The sequence below is a fragment of the Cordyceps militaris genome, assembly GCF_000225605.1.
Source record: "Cordyceps militaris CM01 unplaced genomic scaffold CCM_S00003, whole genome shotgun sequence".
Lineage (NCBI taxonomy): Eukaryota > Fungi > Ascomycota > Sordariomycetes > Hypocreales > Cordycipitaceae > Cordyceps > Cordyceps militaris.
This window is the reverse complement of record NW_006271971.1, coordinates 4,200,188-4,214,284: the sequence shown is the minus strand read 5'-3', so window position 1 is coordinate 4,214,284 and position 14,097 is coordinate 4,200,188. Positions and strand designations below refer to the sequence as shown.

General features: G+C 53.5%; 3 protein-coding genes across 3 annotated transcripts; 2 read left to right on the top strand and 1 right to left on the bottom strand.

The window, feature by feature from the left end:
* Positions 1-1,624: 1,624 nt before the first annotated feature.
* On the bottom strand, positions 1,625-3,916 carry CCM_04939 (chromatin remodeling complex subunit (Arp8), putative; the record flags this gene model as incomplete). The annotated part of the gene is made up of 3 exons (XM_006670085.1): positions 1,625-3,695; positions 3,745-3,823; positions 3,877-3,916. The coding sequence occupies 3 exons, from the start codon at positions 3,914-3,916 to the stop codon at positions 1,625-1,627; spliced, it is 2,190 nt and encodes a 729-aa protein (XP_006670148.1).
* Positions 3,917-4,664: 748 nt separating this feature from the next.
* Positions 4,665-4,931, top strand: CCM_04938 (uncharacterized protein; the record flags this gene model as incomplete). The annotated part of the gene is made up of 1 exon (XM_006670084.1): positions 4,665-4,931. One exon carries the CDS (start codon positions 4,665-4,667, stop codon positions 4,929-4,931), a length of 267 nt encoding a protein of 88 aa, XP_006670147.1.
* A 1,214-nt stretch (positions 4,932-6,145) lies between these two features.
* CCM_04937 (uncharacterized protein) lies at positions 6,146-7,102 on the top strand (the record flags this gene model as incomplete). Its single annotated transcript, XM_006670083.1, has 1 exon — positions 6,146-7,102. One exon carries the CDS (start codon positions 6,146-6,148, stop codon positions 7,100-7,102), a length of 957 nt encoding a protein of 318 aa, XP_006670146.1.
* Positions 7,103-14,097: the final 6,995 nt, after the last annotated feature.

Genomic DNA, 14,097 nt, shown 5'->3' with positions numbered 1-14,097 from the left:
GCGGGCGGGCGGTACGCGACCTGGCAGGTTCGTGTTTTTTCTTCTTCTTCTTCTTCCTCGGCTGACGGACTGTGGACAAGCTCATCTTCCTCATCTTTGGACCCATCTCCATCGCATGGGGCGTCTTCTTGTTCTTTGCCCTGCCCACGTCGCCCATGACGGCCTGGTTCTTGACCGAGCGGGAGCGCGAGGTCGCCGTGCTTCGGGTGAGTTCCCCTCCTTTGCCAACGGCCCAATCTGTATAAACTGTCTCACAAGAAGATCCAGGTCATTGAGAATCACACGGGCATCGAGAACCGCACGTACAAAGTCCACCAGGCCAAGGAGGCGCTGCTCGACCCCCAGGTGTGGATGCTCTGCGCCAACAGCTTCTTGCAGTGCATCCCGGGAGGCGGTCTCACAGCGGCAAGTCCCATTCCCGGGGGTGTCCCTTTTTTTTTCTTCACTAATGCAGGGTTGAACTAGTTTGGGAAGATTGTCATTACTGGGCTTGGGTACAGCGACCGAGGGGCCGTCCTCGTGTCGTTTCCGTGCGACGCTGTGCAGCTCTTCTCTGTGGTCACCGCAGGAGCCATTGCCCAAGCGATCCCAAATGTCAGAATAGCGACCATGATTGTGACGAATATCATTGTGCTGATTGGCAGTGTCTTGGTCGAGAGTGCGTCCTGGCCTGGGCTCGTCTCCATGCGCCGCTGAGCTGACACTTGTGGTAGAACTGCCTGCCAACCAGTCGCTTGGACCAATGTTTAGTAAGTTGACTTCACCTGATCCTGCGTCAAATCAGCCACTGAACCAACCTGGCAGTCTTGTACGTCAATACTGTACCATACATCATGTGCATGAGCCTCGTTGCGTCCAACATTGGCGGCTTCACCAAGAAAGCTACCGCGGCCGTGAGTCGAGCCCCTGCGCGACTGACAACACTTAAATAACCCCCCCAGCATACTGAACCTTTTGCTCGCAGGTCATGATGTTCATGTCCTACAGCGTCGGACAAATCGCAGCACCGCATTTTTTTCTCGCCAAGGAGAAGCCACGATATCCCACCGGATTCCGCGCCTTTTACGTCTCTCTCGCGCTGATGATTGCGATTGAGCTTCTCCTGCTGTAAGCCTTGTCGCATTGTCGACGAAAGGAACCTCGTTCTGGCCAAACTTTTGGGAGCTAACGACTGTGCAAGGGTTCACCTTTGGAGAGCAAACTCGAAAAAGGAAAAGACGCGGTTAGATGATGGTTCGTCTGTAGTGGGTGGATTGTCCGCCGACTTTGGCGACCTCACAGACAAGGAGCATCCGGAATTTCGCTATGTATACTAGAGATCGTAGGGACATCTTGTCGCGGGAAAAGTAATCGAGCGCCTTGTTTATCAGGCTCGCGGGTGTCCGGGTGTCATCAGAATCATGCTTTTTACCGTACTACCATGTTCGAATACAACCCCTCGATGCCGCCTACAACGCCGAGGCGGATGCCACACACATGTCTACAATGCTGCAGAATATCATGGTAAAATACCATTGGTGTCATGAAACTCCTCTTGCGCCGTAATCTACATTAACTCCCCATTTGAGTTCCGCCCAGAATTCCCAAGTGTACCAACTCTCCCGCTTCCTACACGCAGCAACCTTTACCAAGCCCACAGCACCTTGTGGTACAGGGTCCTGGGTCCGAGGCGCTCAAACTCAAACGGCGTGATCCACGAGTCATTGGCCGGGAGCTTGGCAAAGACGCTCGCGCCTTTCCACGCGACGACCTGTTCATCCATGTCCTTGGCGCTGCGGCTGACGAGGATGCGCTCCGTGAGATCGGGCCGGCGTGCCTTGAGCTTCTCCTCGAGCACGACGGTAAATTGCGGAATCTTGGCGCCGCCGCCCACGACCATGATGCTGCCGAGCAGGTCGCGAAGCTTCTTGTCGTCACCTTTAGCGGCGTTTTGGATGCTCGTGAGGATGGCAATGTCGAGCGGCGCGACGGGCAACACGGCCTCGCGCTCGTCTGCAATGTCCTCGGCGGTGCGCTCCTGGGACAATGGCTCGACAAACATGCCGCCAGGCGCCTGCGAGCCCGGCATGGGGGTCCCACCGGGCACGGGGCTGTCGCGGTTGATGTCCTTGCCGGCGCCAAATACAAAGGGTGCTGGCGTGCCAGTGCCCTCGGGGGCGGGAGAACCGGCATGCGAGGCCATGGGTGTACCGTTGGCGTCGCTCTTGAAGCTGAAGCCAGGGCGCTCCTTCATCGGCGTGGAAACCTCCTGAGACTGGGACTCGTTGGAGAGAAGTGACGGCTGGACGAGAGCGAGGATGGCGAGCTGGGCAGCTGAGGTAGGGTCGTCTGGCAGATCCACCTCGTACGAGTTGTACGAGCGCTCAATCAACTTCCGCCTCCCACGAAGCTTAGTGCTATTGTCAAAGATTGAGGGGTCAAAGACGCCCATTGGCGAGAGAATGACCTCGTCGTAGGTCTTGAATGCGTATTTTCGGGTCGGTTCGTTGGGGGCGCGCACGTGGAAGCTGTAGAGTTGTACCGAGATTTCGGCCTGTGACATGGTGCAATGCTTGATCTTGAGCTCCTCGGCCAGCAAAAAGTCGGATCGCCTTTGCAGGTTAATCTCCTGGTACGGAAAGTTGTCGTACAGCATCATCTTGATGAACGTGTCCGTCATATCGTAGCCGCCATACTTTAGGTAAATGCGCGAGTCCTCAATGCAGAGACCGTCTTCCACGCAAGTCACGGATGTCTTTTGAGCGCCGACATCGACGACGCAGGCTTGCGTGTAGCCGGCGCCGAATGTAGCCGCCATGCTCTCCTGGACAAAGCAGACTTTGCTGAACTCGAACCATGTCATGCACGAGTGCAGGATTTGTTCCACATACTTCTTGTCGTAGAGATCGGGGATGATAAAGACACAGCTATACTGCTGCCACTCGCTGTTCGTCCGCAGGCCGAGTTCTTGTCGTAGTGCCTTGTCGAGGAGTGTCTCAAAGTCGTCGTACAGGTGCTCTTGGCTCCCGTAACCATCTTCGTTCCACAAGCCGTACCGAAGCGGCCACCAAACTTTGAACTTGGGATCTGAGTCGTCGGGAACACGCAAGGCTTCGTGGCCGATGAAGCACTCGGCCTCAAAGTTGGTTTTCTTCAGCTTCTTGACGTCGGTCCATTCCACTTCCAAAGGATCGTTGTGCTGCTGGATGATTTCCGGTTCCGTTCGTCGGTTAAAGGTCTGCACGAGCTCTTTGGAGTTGGGTAGCACCTTGCGCTTGTTGGCGCGCATCTCAATCTTGAGGTCGGCGCACATTTTTTGGTACTTTTTCGACCACTCCTCGCCGTACTGCTGCTCCACGGTCTTGGCCTCGAATTGGCGACGCGGCAGGGATTCAAACATGTCGGCCTCGGTGCGCGCAAATTTGGTGGCGAGAGCGGTCGGGAGCGTCTTGGGCAGGGCGTCGCTCGCAAAGCCGATGCGCAAGTTTTGGCTGCCGGGGTGGATGACGATGATGCGCGAGGGGTCGGTCGCGGCGGAAGGTGTCGCGGCGCCGTCTTCGTCGTCGGCCAGGTTGGGGACGGGCAGCGAGAGCTCGCCATTTGCAGGCTTTGATAGGAAGCGATCGCGGTCGCGCGCACTTTGAACGAGCTTGTCGCGCGTGGCGTCGTTTTGGAGTCGTAGTGCTAGGATCTGGTCATCTCGTTTCATATAGTCTCTACACAATTGTTAGCTCGCGAACATGCGAAATGCGCGAGTTTTCATACGTATAGTAATTCTTCTGGTTGATAGGCGTCACATCCGGCCAGGTGGAAAGCTTCATGCCATTATCAGTCCGTTCGAGGCCTGGGCAGGGTTAGTAAGTGTCTCGTTGAAGGATGCGAGGGGAGGTCACGTACCTTCCCGGAGAAGAACCCTCTCCGAAACCTTTCCGACCATGATGGATGGCGCGACGCACGCAAGCTAATTGGCGTGATGAAGATAAAAGTCGGTAGTTTGCTATGCAATTCGTCCACAACGCCGCCGAGATGTCCCTTGGAAAGCACCTAAACGGACTAGCGCAGCGGGTGCTGGAGTTTCATTAATCCGCGCAATAACGGGTAGGTACGTACCGACCATCTGTTCAGTTGAATCATTCACACTCGTGCTTTTCGTCATTCATCTCCTTATAATATTCTCCTATACTTTAACTGCAGAAGGTTTCGTCTCAGAATTTCGTCCAGCGGTATTTTCATGCGATGCAAGACCATCTCGAAAGCTCAGTGATGCTCATCAGTGATTGCTCAGAATCAATCTCATGGCGACGTCGTGCGCTCAATCACATTTCCCAGCAATGCGGTTGCCTGCCTGGTGTGACAGCTTCGCTGAGCCCGCTCCTCATGTCACTCGACTGATGCTCGGGATGGTACCTTCGTCTGGATAGGTGGGAAATATGCCGTTATTCTAATAAAGCCTTAACTGTTCAAGGCTCGGAATGATGGCGTCACCGGGCTGGTGCAGGCATACATCCACACTTTACCTCTCTATGGTCCTACATCTTCTGTGATTGAGTACTGATTATGAAACTCTTCAGGCTACATACCAGATTCATGAGTCCTTGATGTTGTTCGTCCTCATGGTTCTGTCAGCTTCGTCAAGTCTGGGCCTGTCCCAATATTCCGACACGAGTGCGTTGCCTGAATAAACTATGTGCCACAAGAACGGCGAGCTCGCCAACCGTGATGTGGCCGCCAGTCTCCTCAGGGAGCTGCACTATGAGTTGCGTGTCCTTATTGTCATGAAGGTGGCCGGCAGTGGTATCTTGCGCAAGTACATTGGCGATACGATGTACATTGGGCACGAGACCGGTCTTGTCCGGCGTCAATGCCAGGATGCTATCGACCTTTTTGAGCAAGTCGCGGAGTGGGTGGATGAACATGGATTGGTGGCGATGCAGCGCCAAATCCACGCGTAGGAATTGGGCAGTATAACACCAGCCTGCAGTCAACTTGATACCCAGCGGCAAAGTATCAAACCGACGTGGCTATCGCGAGAGAGAGGTGCCCCTTGCTTTCTCAACTACAAAAGCGGACATGACTTTGATAAGCCATATCCAGTCAGCACACACAGCCTTCCATTCCAGGCCCATTTGCCGACACCTCCATCGAGGCCTCATGTTTATCCCCGAGCTGCCCGATTTTGTTCTGTCGCGTCTTTCCCAAGTCGAGCGCCTGCCTGCCCGACCCATATTCCGGGGCTGGTCGCAACCTGCAGTGGCATACGCTGGTCTCGTTCTAGACGCGCTAGAATCCCGAGAGGCTGACGACATGGACCAAAGCTGACTAGATATCCGACGCGAGTGGCCAGAAGATTATTTTTTGAGAGGTTTCTTCCAAGGAACTAGGCCTACGATTTACATGCAGCGTGTCGAGGAGAAGCGTGGGAGCAAGTCGTCAAGGCTACCGTGATGCCGTCGATCTGTCACTTTTAGTTTTCGCGGGGAATCAAAGCGCATGTTGCATTTCGGCATGATTCCGTGACTTTATGCGGTATAGTGACTGATATCCCTGAAGGTGTACTTGTCCGTCTATCTAGTCAGCCACAAAGTGGCTTGTGGCGGCTTGCTGCTTACTGATCTTGCATTAGCGATAATGCCGTATCACGACTATGCTGTAGGTCAAGTTGACAACAAAGTTTTTCTTTTTTAAATTCCAGCCTGCCACAATTTAACTTCAATCCTAAAAAAATGGCTTCTTTTTCTTCCCTGGTCGTTGCGGATCCAAACAATCCAGCTTTGGCGATCCCCCGCCGCCACCAAAGTTTTCTTAAGTTCTAGCCGTCACCTGACGTAATGACTTGCCACTCCAAGAACAACAACGTGTTCGGCAAACGTACCATATCTCCGTAAACCATCCTCACATGTGTACATTTCAGCAAAAACACACTTGATCATCGTCTCTCCGCTACTCCTTTGGCGCTTTCCAGCAACCCTAGTCGACAACTAACCTCGCGCGGCCACAAGCGGGGGTGTATCGCGGGGGTTCAGCATCACCGTGGCCTTTTCGAGCTGAAGCTCTCCTATTAAAACACCAAGAGCACGACAGCAGCAACTTTGCGCTTTACTTATCAACGACACAGACAACACAGACAACCTTCAGTAGACGACAAAGATACACACAGAGTTTAACCATGGCGCCGATCCAGACATTTAGCTCCAGCCCCATCACCGCGGCCAAGGCGCCCGCGGCGACAGCCCAGCCCACGCCGACGACGAGCAGGGCTGCTGCGCCAGCCACGGCGGCCGCCCCGGCCTCTTCTGCCGCGAGCCTGTACGGACCGCCGTCAGCGCAGCCAGGATCCAGGCCGTCCTACCCCTCGGCGACCTCATCGGCCTCGACCCCACCGCGCGCTGCCCACCACCAACAGCAGCAGGCCACGCCGACCCAGCCACTTGCCAACAACGACAACAACAACAACAATCCTCCCGCGCCACAGCCCGGCGCAGCGCCCACCCCCCCAGGCGCATCGCTGCTGCCCGCATCCGCATCACTTTTTGCCTCGCGGCCGGCTGGCGCCGCTGGCAGCTCGCTGCTGCCTCGGCCACCCAAAAAAGGTGAAACACTAGGTCCCGCGCACACGGGCGTAGCGGCGCCGCCGCCGCCGCCGCCCACGTATGGGGGAGGGACCTACAGCTTTGTGCCTACCACCACCACCAGCATGCCAGCGCAGATGGCCTATCCTCCGCCGGCCACGTCGATGTCCATCAGAGGCACCTCGACCACCGCGACGACGGCTGCCACGTTTTCCTCGCCGTATGCCTCAGGGCCCGTGCCGCTGCCCGTCGGCAACGCGCTCGCCGCCCCCGGCATCAACCGCGCGACCGACATGTCGCACCCGCCGGGCTACCAGCAAGACGCCCACGCGGCCGAGTTCTCCAGCGGTCAGCGCGCGGCCCACCATGCATATGTCTCGCAGCACCAGGCCGCGTTTGGCCCTGGCAGCTTCGTGGGCGGCGCAGGAGAAGACGGTGCGGGCGAGGACGGCATCTGGGGCACGGCCAAGAAATGGGTGTCGGCTGCCGGGGACACCCTGGTAGCAGCCGAAGGGCAGGTCTGGAAGGTTGTGAACAACAAGGATCAAACGTAGAACCACACGCGGCTTATTAACTTGGGGGTTTTTTTTTTAGCAATTTGGGGAACAAAACTAAGATTACTATGGCTAATGTGGAAAGACGCCCTTTGTGATGTAGGAAAGTGTATTTTTGCGTATGAGATTGATTACGGGGACGGACCTGCGGAGTTGCGAAGCATGGAACTAAGTATAGGTTTTCTGCCCGCAAGGGACACTGCGAAGCCCCGGGACTGCACATCTCCGGGAAACTCTGCTTCCTAGTCGCGATTGATACACATCTTTTGGTCGCCGAAGCCAGGATTCCTTTTTGTTTTCGTCGCTGTCCTTGCGCCACGGATGGACCCATGTCCGCCGGTTCTGGGCTGTGTAATTCGTTGTATATCGCGCAGAGAGGTGTCTTGCAGGCCTCCCCCCCCCTCCCCCTCTTGCGTAAACGAGGGGCGGAGATTGACCGAAGATGAGCTTTTTATGTTGTTGTGCAAGCTGGGGGGGATAAAGTGGCCAAACTCAAGGAATGATCCTTCCGAGAGACGGGAGAGACAAGGTCAGATTGGCGAGAAAAAAATACGATCACTAGATAGCAAAGTGGAATTAACTACACCGAAAGAAGGGCATCACGAGTAGTTGCGATATGATACATCACTTTCATCCAGTCACGTAGATATATGCAAAGTGCATAATGTTGATCAGGGACCCCAGGGCGGCATGAAAGGCCAGTGACCCGGGCGGGTTGCCGTCTCTTGATCGCATAAACATGTCTCGTCAGTCGCTATTTCCTTTTTGCCTGGTTTATAAGCTCCCATCCCATGCATTACTGCATTACGTCGCACAAAGGATTGAGCGTCGCTGCTTAAATATAGCTTCAGTATAGTTCTGACAGAACCCTGGCACAGTCTTTGTCCATGCAGAGCCGGAACCACATGAAAAGACGACGGTCTGCTTTACGCATGGCGTGGGATAATAAAACCTCTCTTGATAAACTCGCTCGACTTTGTTATTGGTCGTTTAATATAGTCTGTTTCGAAATAGCCCATGCAGCTTACAGGACAACGAATCAAGGCCCGTGGACTAGAAGGCTTTCAGCTGAGGTCAGACGCTCGCACACACTTTGATTTTCCCACGCGCCCTCGAATTCGCGGGCGCAAGCAAGGTTATCCGTGCGAGCACGTGAGAGCCATCGGAATTTTCACAAGAAAGCCTCATCGACCAAAGTTTACAGGGATGGTGCAAGTTGCGCAAGATGGTGCATGGCCCATGTCTTGCATATCCCCCTTGCATATTTCGCCCTATGACGGCGCAATCGAGATGAGAAACCCATCACCGATAGTTGCTCACTTCGTCTCTTAATATCATGCATCACTGCATTATACCCTAACAGTGTCTTTGAGAGCGTATGCTTGACTGCCGGCGGCATGGTCAGGCACCATGCCGCGGGGGAGCAGGCCGGGAATGAATCTGCCAAGTCTGTGCCTAGCCGAAGAGCTAGCTCAAGCTTCCCACGAGACGTCGATGGCTTCTGCGCTGTGCAGGGATTGCATATATACCAATCTCAGTTGCTCGGGCAGATGCTGCATGACACATCAGGGTGCTGGGCATTATTACAGATCTGGGATGGTAGACTAATGAAAAGCTCCATGTGGAGAAGTGCAGTGCTGATACCTTTTTAGCGTGAGAGTTTGCTGGCTGATCAGGATTTTCGAAAGCTTGGACGCTAACAAGTAGGGAGGCTTTTTGATGTTCGCTTCTCGGTGCATCAGGTTGCGAGCTTCATCGTTGCTAGTTGAACTGCTCTTATCCTGGTATTGGTGAGACTTTTGCTCTACTTGAGCGCCCGCCGACCTAAGCAAGCGATTACAACCATGTAATCAGCTCACAACTTGGTACTCGTATCTGCTTAACGCTTAGATCCATCATAGAGGTAAACCTAGACTCATCTTAGCGAGCTCAAGCAGCCCTAAACTCGGTTTCCTTTACATACTGTTACCATACCTGGTAAAAGGGTAGTTGTTTGTCGTCATTTTTAAAGTTTCGCTACTTCAACGGCTCTGTGAAATGTCTACTATGTAGCATGGACAATGGGGAAAAGGCACGAAGCGAAGAAAACGCGGAACGGTCGGGAAGCCTGTGCTCACTAGTCAGTCGGCCACGGGGCTCAAAGTTTAACGCCACAGACACAGACAGAGAGCGGGGAATTTTGTGTCTATCAGAGCAAGGACCCAAGCGCGCCCACCCGAGAAGCGGAAATCTTTATCCCACGATTCTACGATTCCTAAGAACAAGCCGCCGATGCACAGCAACAAGCCCACCCCACGCGAATCGCGAGGTAAACGACACGTCAAATATGGTTAGATAATGTGCCACATCTCCGCGCCGTTGAAAAAGGCTTCGAAATCATGCGATTCTAACTTTCCCATATGTGGTATAATCAGATCGTTTGGTTTGTCCTTGTCATTACATCGGCTCTTCATATGCATTGGCTCGATAATCGTACAGAGGCTCAACCTGTCGTGGTGTATGTCACTCTGTCGCGCTGTGTGCCTGTTTCTGTTTGCTTTGCGGCAAGGGGTGGACAAGGCAGTTGATCAAGACAGGCGGCGAGTCACTGAAATCGTCTAAAATCAATCGAGATTTCAGGATACATAGCTGCGCGAGCCTCGGCTTGAACATTGCGTCACGCTTACTGGCCGGCAGGCCCTTTGGGTGGGTCGCGGCTTTTGGTGCCGATCCAACGGTCTTGCCCATATTGCCTAATATGGAAGTATGGTAAGCGAACGGGCTAAACGGGTTTGAGTTTGATTGCCGGCGGCAATAGAGTTGAGTCGCTGTATTGACTTTTGAACCTTTTATTATAAGTGGTAAACGATCCATCGTCACCTACTCTGCCCCGCTGAGGTTTCTTTCAAGGTCTTCTTTTGCGCCGGCTTCCTTTTGAGCCCTGGTTGCTGGCGTACCCAATTTTAGCGTTGGAATGAGTAGGGATGTTTGTGGCTCCAAACCTTATTGTATAACCCGCGTTGGCGCAAAATGAGGTTCGAGTGACTTCGTTTCCCTAAATGCTCAGGACAGAACATACAACTGCTTTTCTATGGCCAAAGATATTAGACCTATGTGGGCAGCGGAATATTCGACGAGGAACAGGCATGAAATGCTCAAACGAACCACGATGTAACTAGACCCTAGCCACGTCCGATCTGCTATTTCAGCCAAAGGCGGATTTCTTTTGTGTAAGCCGCGATTAGAGTGTACTTGCTGACCAGGGAGTAGTGGCAATTCGCTGCCCTACTGAATTACCCGACCATTAGCACGAACCAGCCGCCTTGGCAAGATGCTCAATGGAGTGCAATGGCAGGGTAGGTTTCCGCGAATTAACGGTAAAAGGTCGGGTCGTTTTGTTTGCGCCCCAATAGGATGCCCGTGATACCGCTGGTTGCTCGGGCCTTCAACCGACTTGGAGGCCGGGCCAAACTTTAACTGCCAACGTGGAGCGAGTAGCTTGGCGAAAGTACGCAGCACATGCCAGAGGGCAATATAGATCCCAAAACTTGGGGGCGTGGAGGATGTTCACCTGTCTAGTCTTCAAATATTTATCGACGTTTGAGGGCTCCAATTCGAGGTTTGATGCGCCGACGTGCGCACTTGTGGGTTAGAGCCATACCGCATCTCGCTCGACAAAGTAGCGAGATCCGGGAACAGTCGCGGCTTCCCGAGCCAGTAATCGCCGATGTCTATGCCGCAGTGGTATCCGACTTGCAGATCTCAACGAGATAGCCCAATAATGACGCTTCGGAGTTCTTTCTAGTAGGCGGCCGTAAACCAGATGAAGCCCACATGCCATCCTCTGGTTGGCAAATGAGCAAGCTAGCAGGCGGCCGGCCCACCAAGAGGATACCGCAATCCGTACAATAACTAGCAGTTGGTAGGTTTTGCGATTTTCTTTGACTTTGGTAGCGCAGAGGCGTGCCCCACGGCGGAGGGCGTGACTTTTCCCTTCTGTCGACGAACTAGCTTGTGGTGAAGCTGGGGAATAACCGCGGAGAATGGCGAGAGTAATTAGTGAAATTGGACAATAATAACCCGTCGGGCGATATTGCCGCCATCAGAATTGCGAATGGGGTGTAGATACAGTGTGTTCTGGCCTCGTGGCCGATGCTCGCCGACCGATGAGATTGCCAGGGGGATGTTCGATGTCGACTTGAATTGCGAGGGCCGTGCTTCAAGTATGCTAGTATCATGTAAATTATACCCTGGTAAGGCGTGATTTTTCGGCGGATTGGACTGTGTCGTGCGTAAAACTGCACAGGATCAACATCCGCGTTAGACACATAGTGCGACCTGCAGCATCCGCGAGATTGGCGCGGCTTTCGTCATGCACAAGGACACAGCGATTGCCTCTCCCATCATGGGGTAGGCATCATGCGCGGTCCCGAAGCCAATAGTCAAATAGACAAGGCTGAATTGAAAGACCTGCGATCCGGGCAAGACAGAGTTCTTGATGCCGAGGATCAATGATACACGTCCCTGCGGTGCGGGGAGGGTGTGTTACGGTTGTCGCATGGGTAGGTAGCGTGCGGCTGTGGTGGAGGAGGACAGAAGCTCGGTGGCAGCATCACCTGCGACAGCCCAAGTCCATGTTGCAAGCTCGAGTGTTGGATGAGGCTCGGACATGGTTCTTTATTGTCGCAGGAGACGAACGGGAGGGGGCTTCGTGGTTCATCGCGTCGCGAAATCCCAAACGTGGGAGGCCAGCCATGGCAACCTCGCAACCTCGTGACGGAATTTGCCAGTAGGGCTAGATCGCGGCAAGGGGACAGCCGGCTGGTCGGGAACCAATGCCCCTGAGAATCGGCAGCGGGTTTTCGCATCCGGATCGGAGGGGACGAGAGCCGGCTTGGTGGTGAGCGGTGTAGTGTGGCATGTCACCGTTGCGGTGGCGAGGAGGGGCAATCGCGTGATGGGTGAGGCGGCTAGAAGTGGATGGGAGGCATCGAGAGCCGGGGGGCTAACGAGGGCGAGAGTATGATGATGATGTTTTTTGGAGGCGAGGGTAGAATAGAAGCAAAAGTAAAGTGTCTGGCGATTGTCTCTGGTGAAATCCATGAACGTTTCAGCCTGGGTGAGGCGAGACGGGCAAGATGGAAGTAGCGAGAGTTGGCCGGTTTGACATTGGTTTGGGCTGGGAGCCGTCGCGTTTGCGTTGTCAGGCAACCGGCAGCTGTCAGGCAACCGGCAGCTGTCAGGCAACCGGCAGCTGTCAGGCAACCGGCAGCTGGCAGGCAACACAGGCAACAGGCAGCTGGTACCTGGCAGCTGGCAGGAATTTTACAGTTGGACAGCGACGGGCAGATGGCAAACGGGCCGTGTCGGCGCCTGTCATCCTGTCATAGGCTTTAGCACTCGGGTGTGGTGGAGGGCTGCTGTAAGTCGCTGTAGTCGGCTATAAGCCAATCAGTACAGTTCTCGAGGCTAGCATACATAGAAAGAGTAATATAAGGCTAATATATAGATTTATATATAATACTAGAGAGAAGGAACTCGATAAGTTAGTTAAACTATATTAAGCTATATGATCATATACTTGATGTATATTTTCTTTATATAAAAAAATTATTTCCTAGGTAATAATAACCTTGAATGTATAATAAAAGTATCTAGTTAGGATATATTTTAAAAAAACATAGCATATAAAGAAACCTTGTATTTATACTGCCTGGATAAAAGATTACTCTAGTCATTAGTTTAGTACGTACTAGGTTCATCTTTGACTACTGTACTTACCAATCAACACCGGCATCCGTCGCTTCGGCGGAGTACCGCACGGAGCCCCGGACTGACCGTGACAGATAGCGGCCACCAACCTTGCTTTCTATAGCGGCTGTCTGTTCACAGTCCGTTACCATCAAAGCTGCTAATGAACGATTTCAATTCAATACAGCCTATGTCTACTCCATACTGCAAAACGAATAAAACTGATTCCACGGCCCAATCGGGTCCTCACAAAATGATATCGTCATCAGTCCGTCCGCGTACCCAAAGCCCCGGTCGTAATCCCAACCGTCGACGATGTGTCCGTCATCGCCCTGACACGACACGGCAACATCCATCGCCATCCGTTCCTCTGCTTCTCCATTCCGCCAATGCGAGCTCGACTCACGATTCTACCCTTGGCTTGTAATGAAATGCAAACCGGCGGCCTCGCCCCCCGGCCCTGAAACATGCGTGCTCGCCGAGATAAAAGCCGCCGGAATAAGCTTCTCGTCGTCGGCGACAGCGTCGTCGCCCGCCCTACACGCGCAGGTTTCCAAATCATCCGAAGTGCGAGCTTGGCCGTGGTCCGGCATGACCAGGACCATCAATGGGAAGAAGCGTGGAAGAAATGCAAAAACATGCAACTAGTGTAAATGCAACAAGTGCACACGTACGCGGTCCCCAAGAGCATTCCGAATCACGACGAGACCTCCACCACCACATTGATAACGCATCAGCTTGACCTCTGGCACCTTTTGGCTGCCCAGCCCTGCCCGAAAGCTTTGGTGGTCGGTCTGGCCCTTCCCACGTCCCCCATCTCCTCCCCCCCCCCCCAGCAGAAAGCCCAACAACGGGTCCTGATTCGTCTTTTGCCCTTTTTTGCATCTTCTCTTCGACCGGCCTCTTCCTACTGGTTGCTTTGCCCACCACAGCGAGCCACAACCCGCTTTTTCAACCAAACTTGAAACTCCAGAAACACGCCCCCCGACAACTCCTTGGAACTCTTTGCAAATCAGTGAAAAATAAAGGGAAAAATAGAAATAAAAAAGGTACAGCTTAAAATACATTTCCGGGTAAAGGAAATAAAAGAATACGCACGTGTTTAGGCATCGGCCTTGTACAGCCCCAGCGAGACTCAACACTGACTAGGCTTGTTACCCGCGTATATGTAGGTGCCTAGCTAGGCATTCAGCCATTTCGGCCAAAGAGCCGTGCACCAGGGAAAAGCTATTTTTACCTACTAGGTAGTCAACTAACTAAACAAC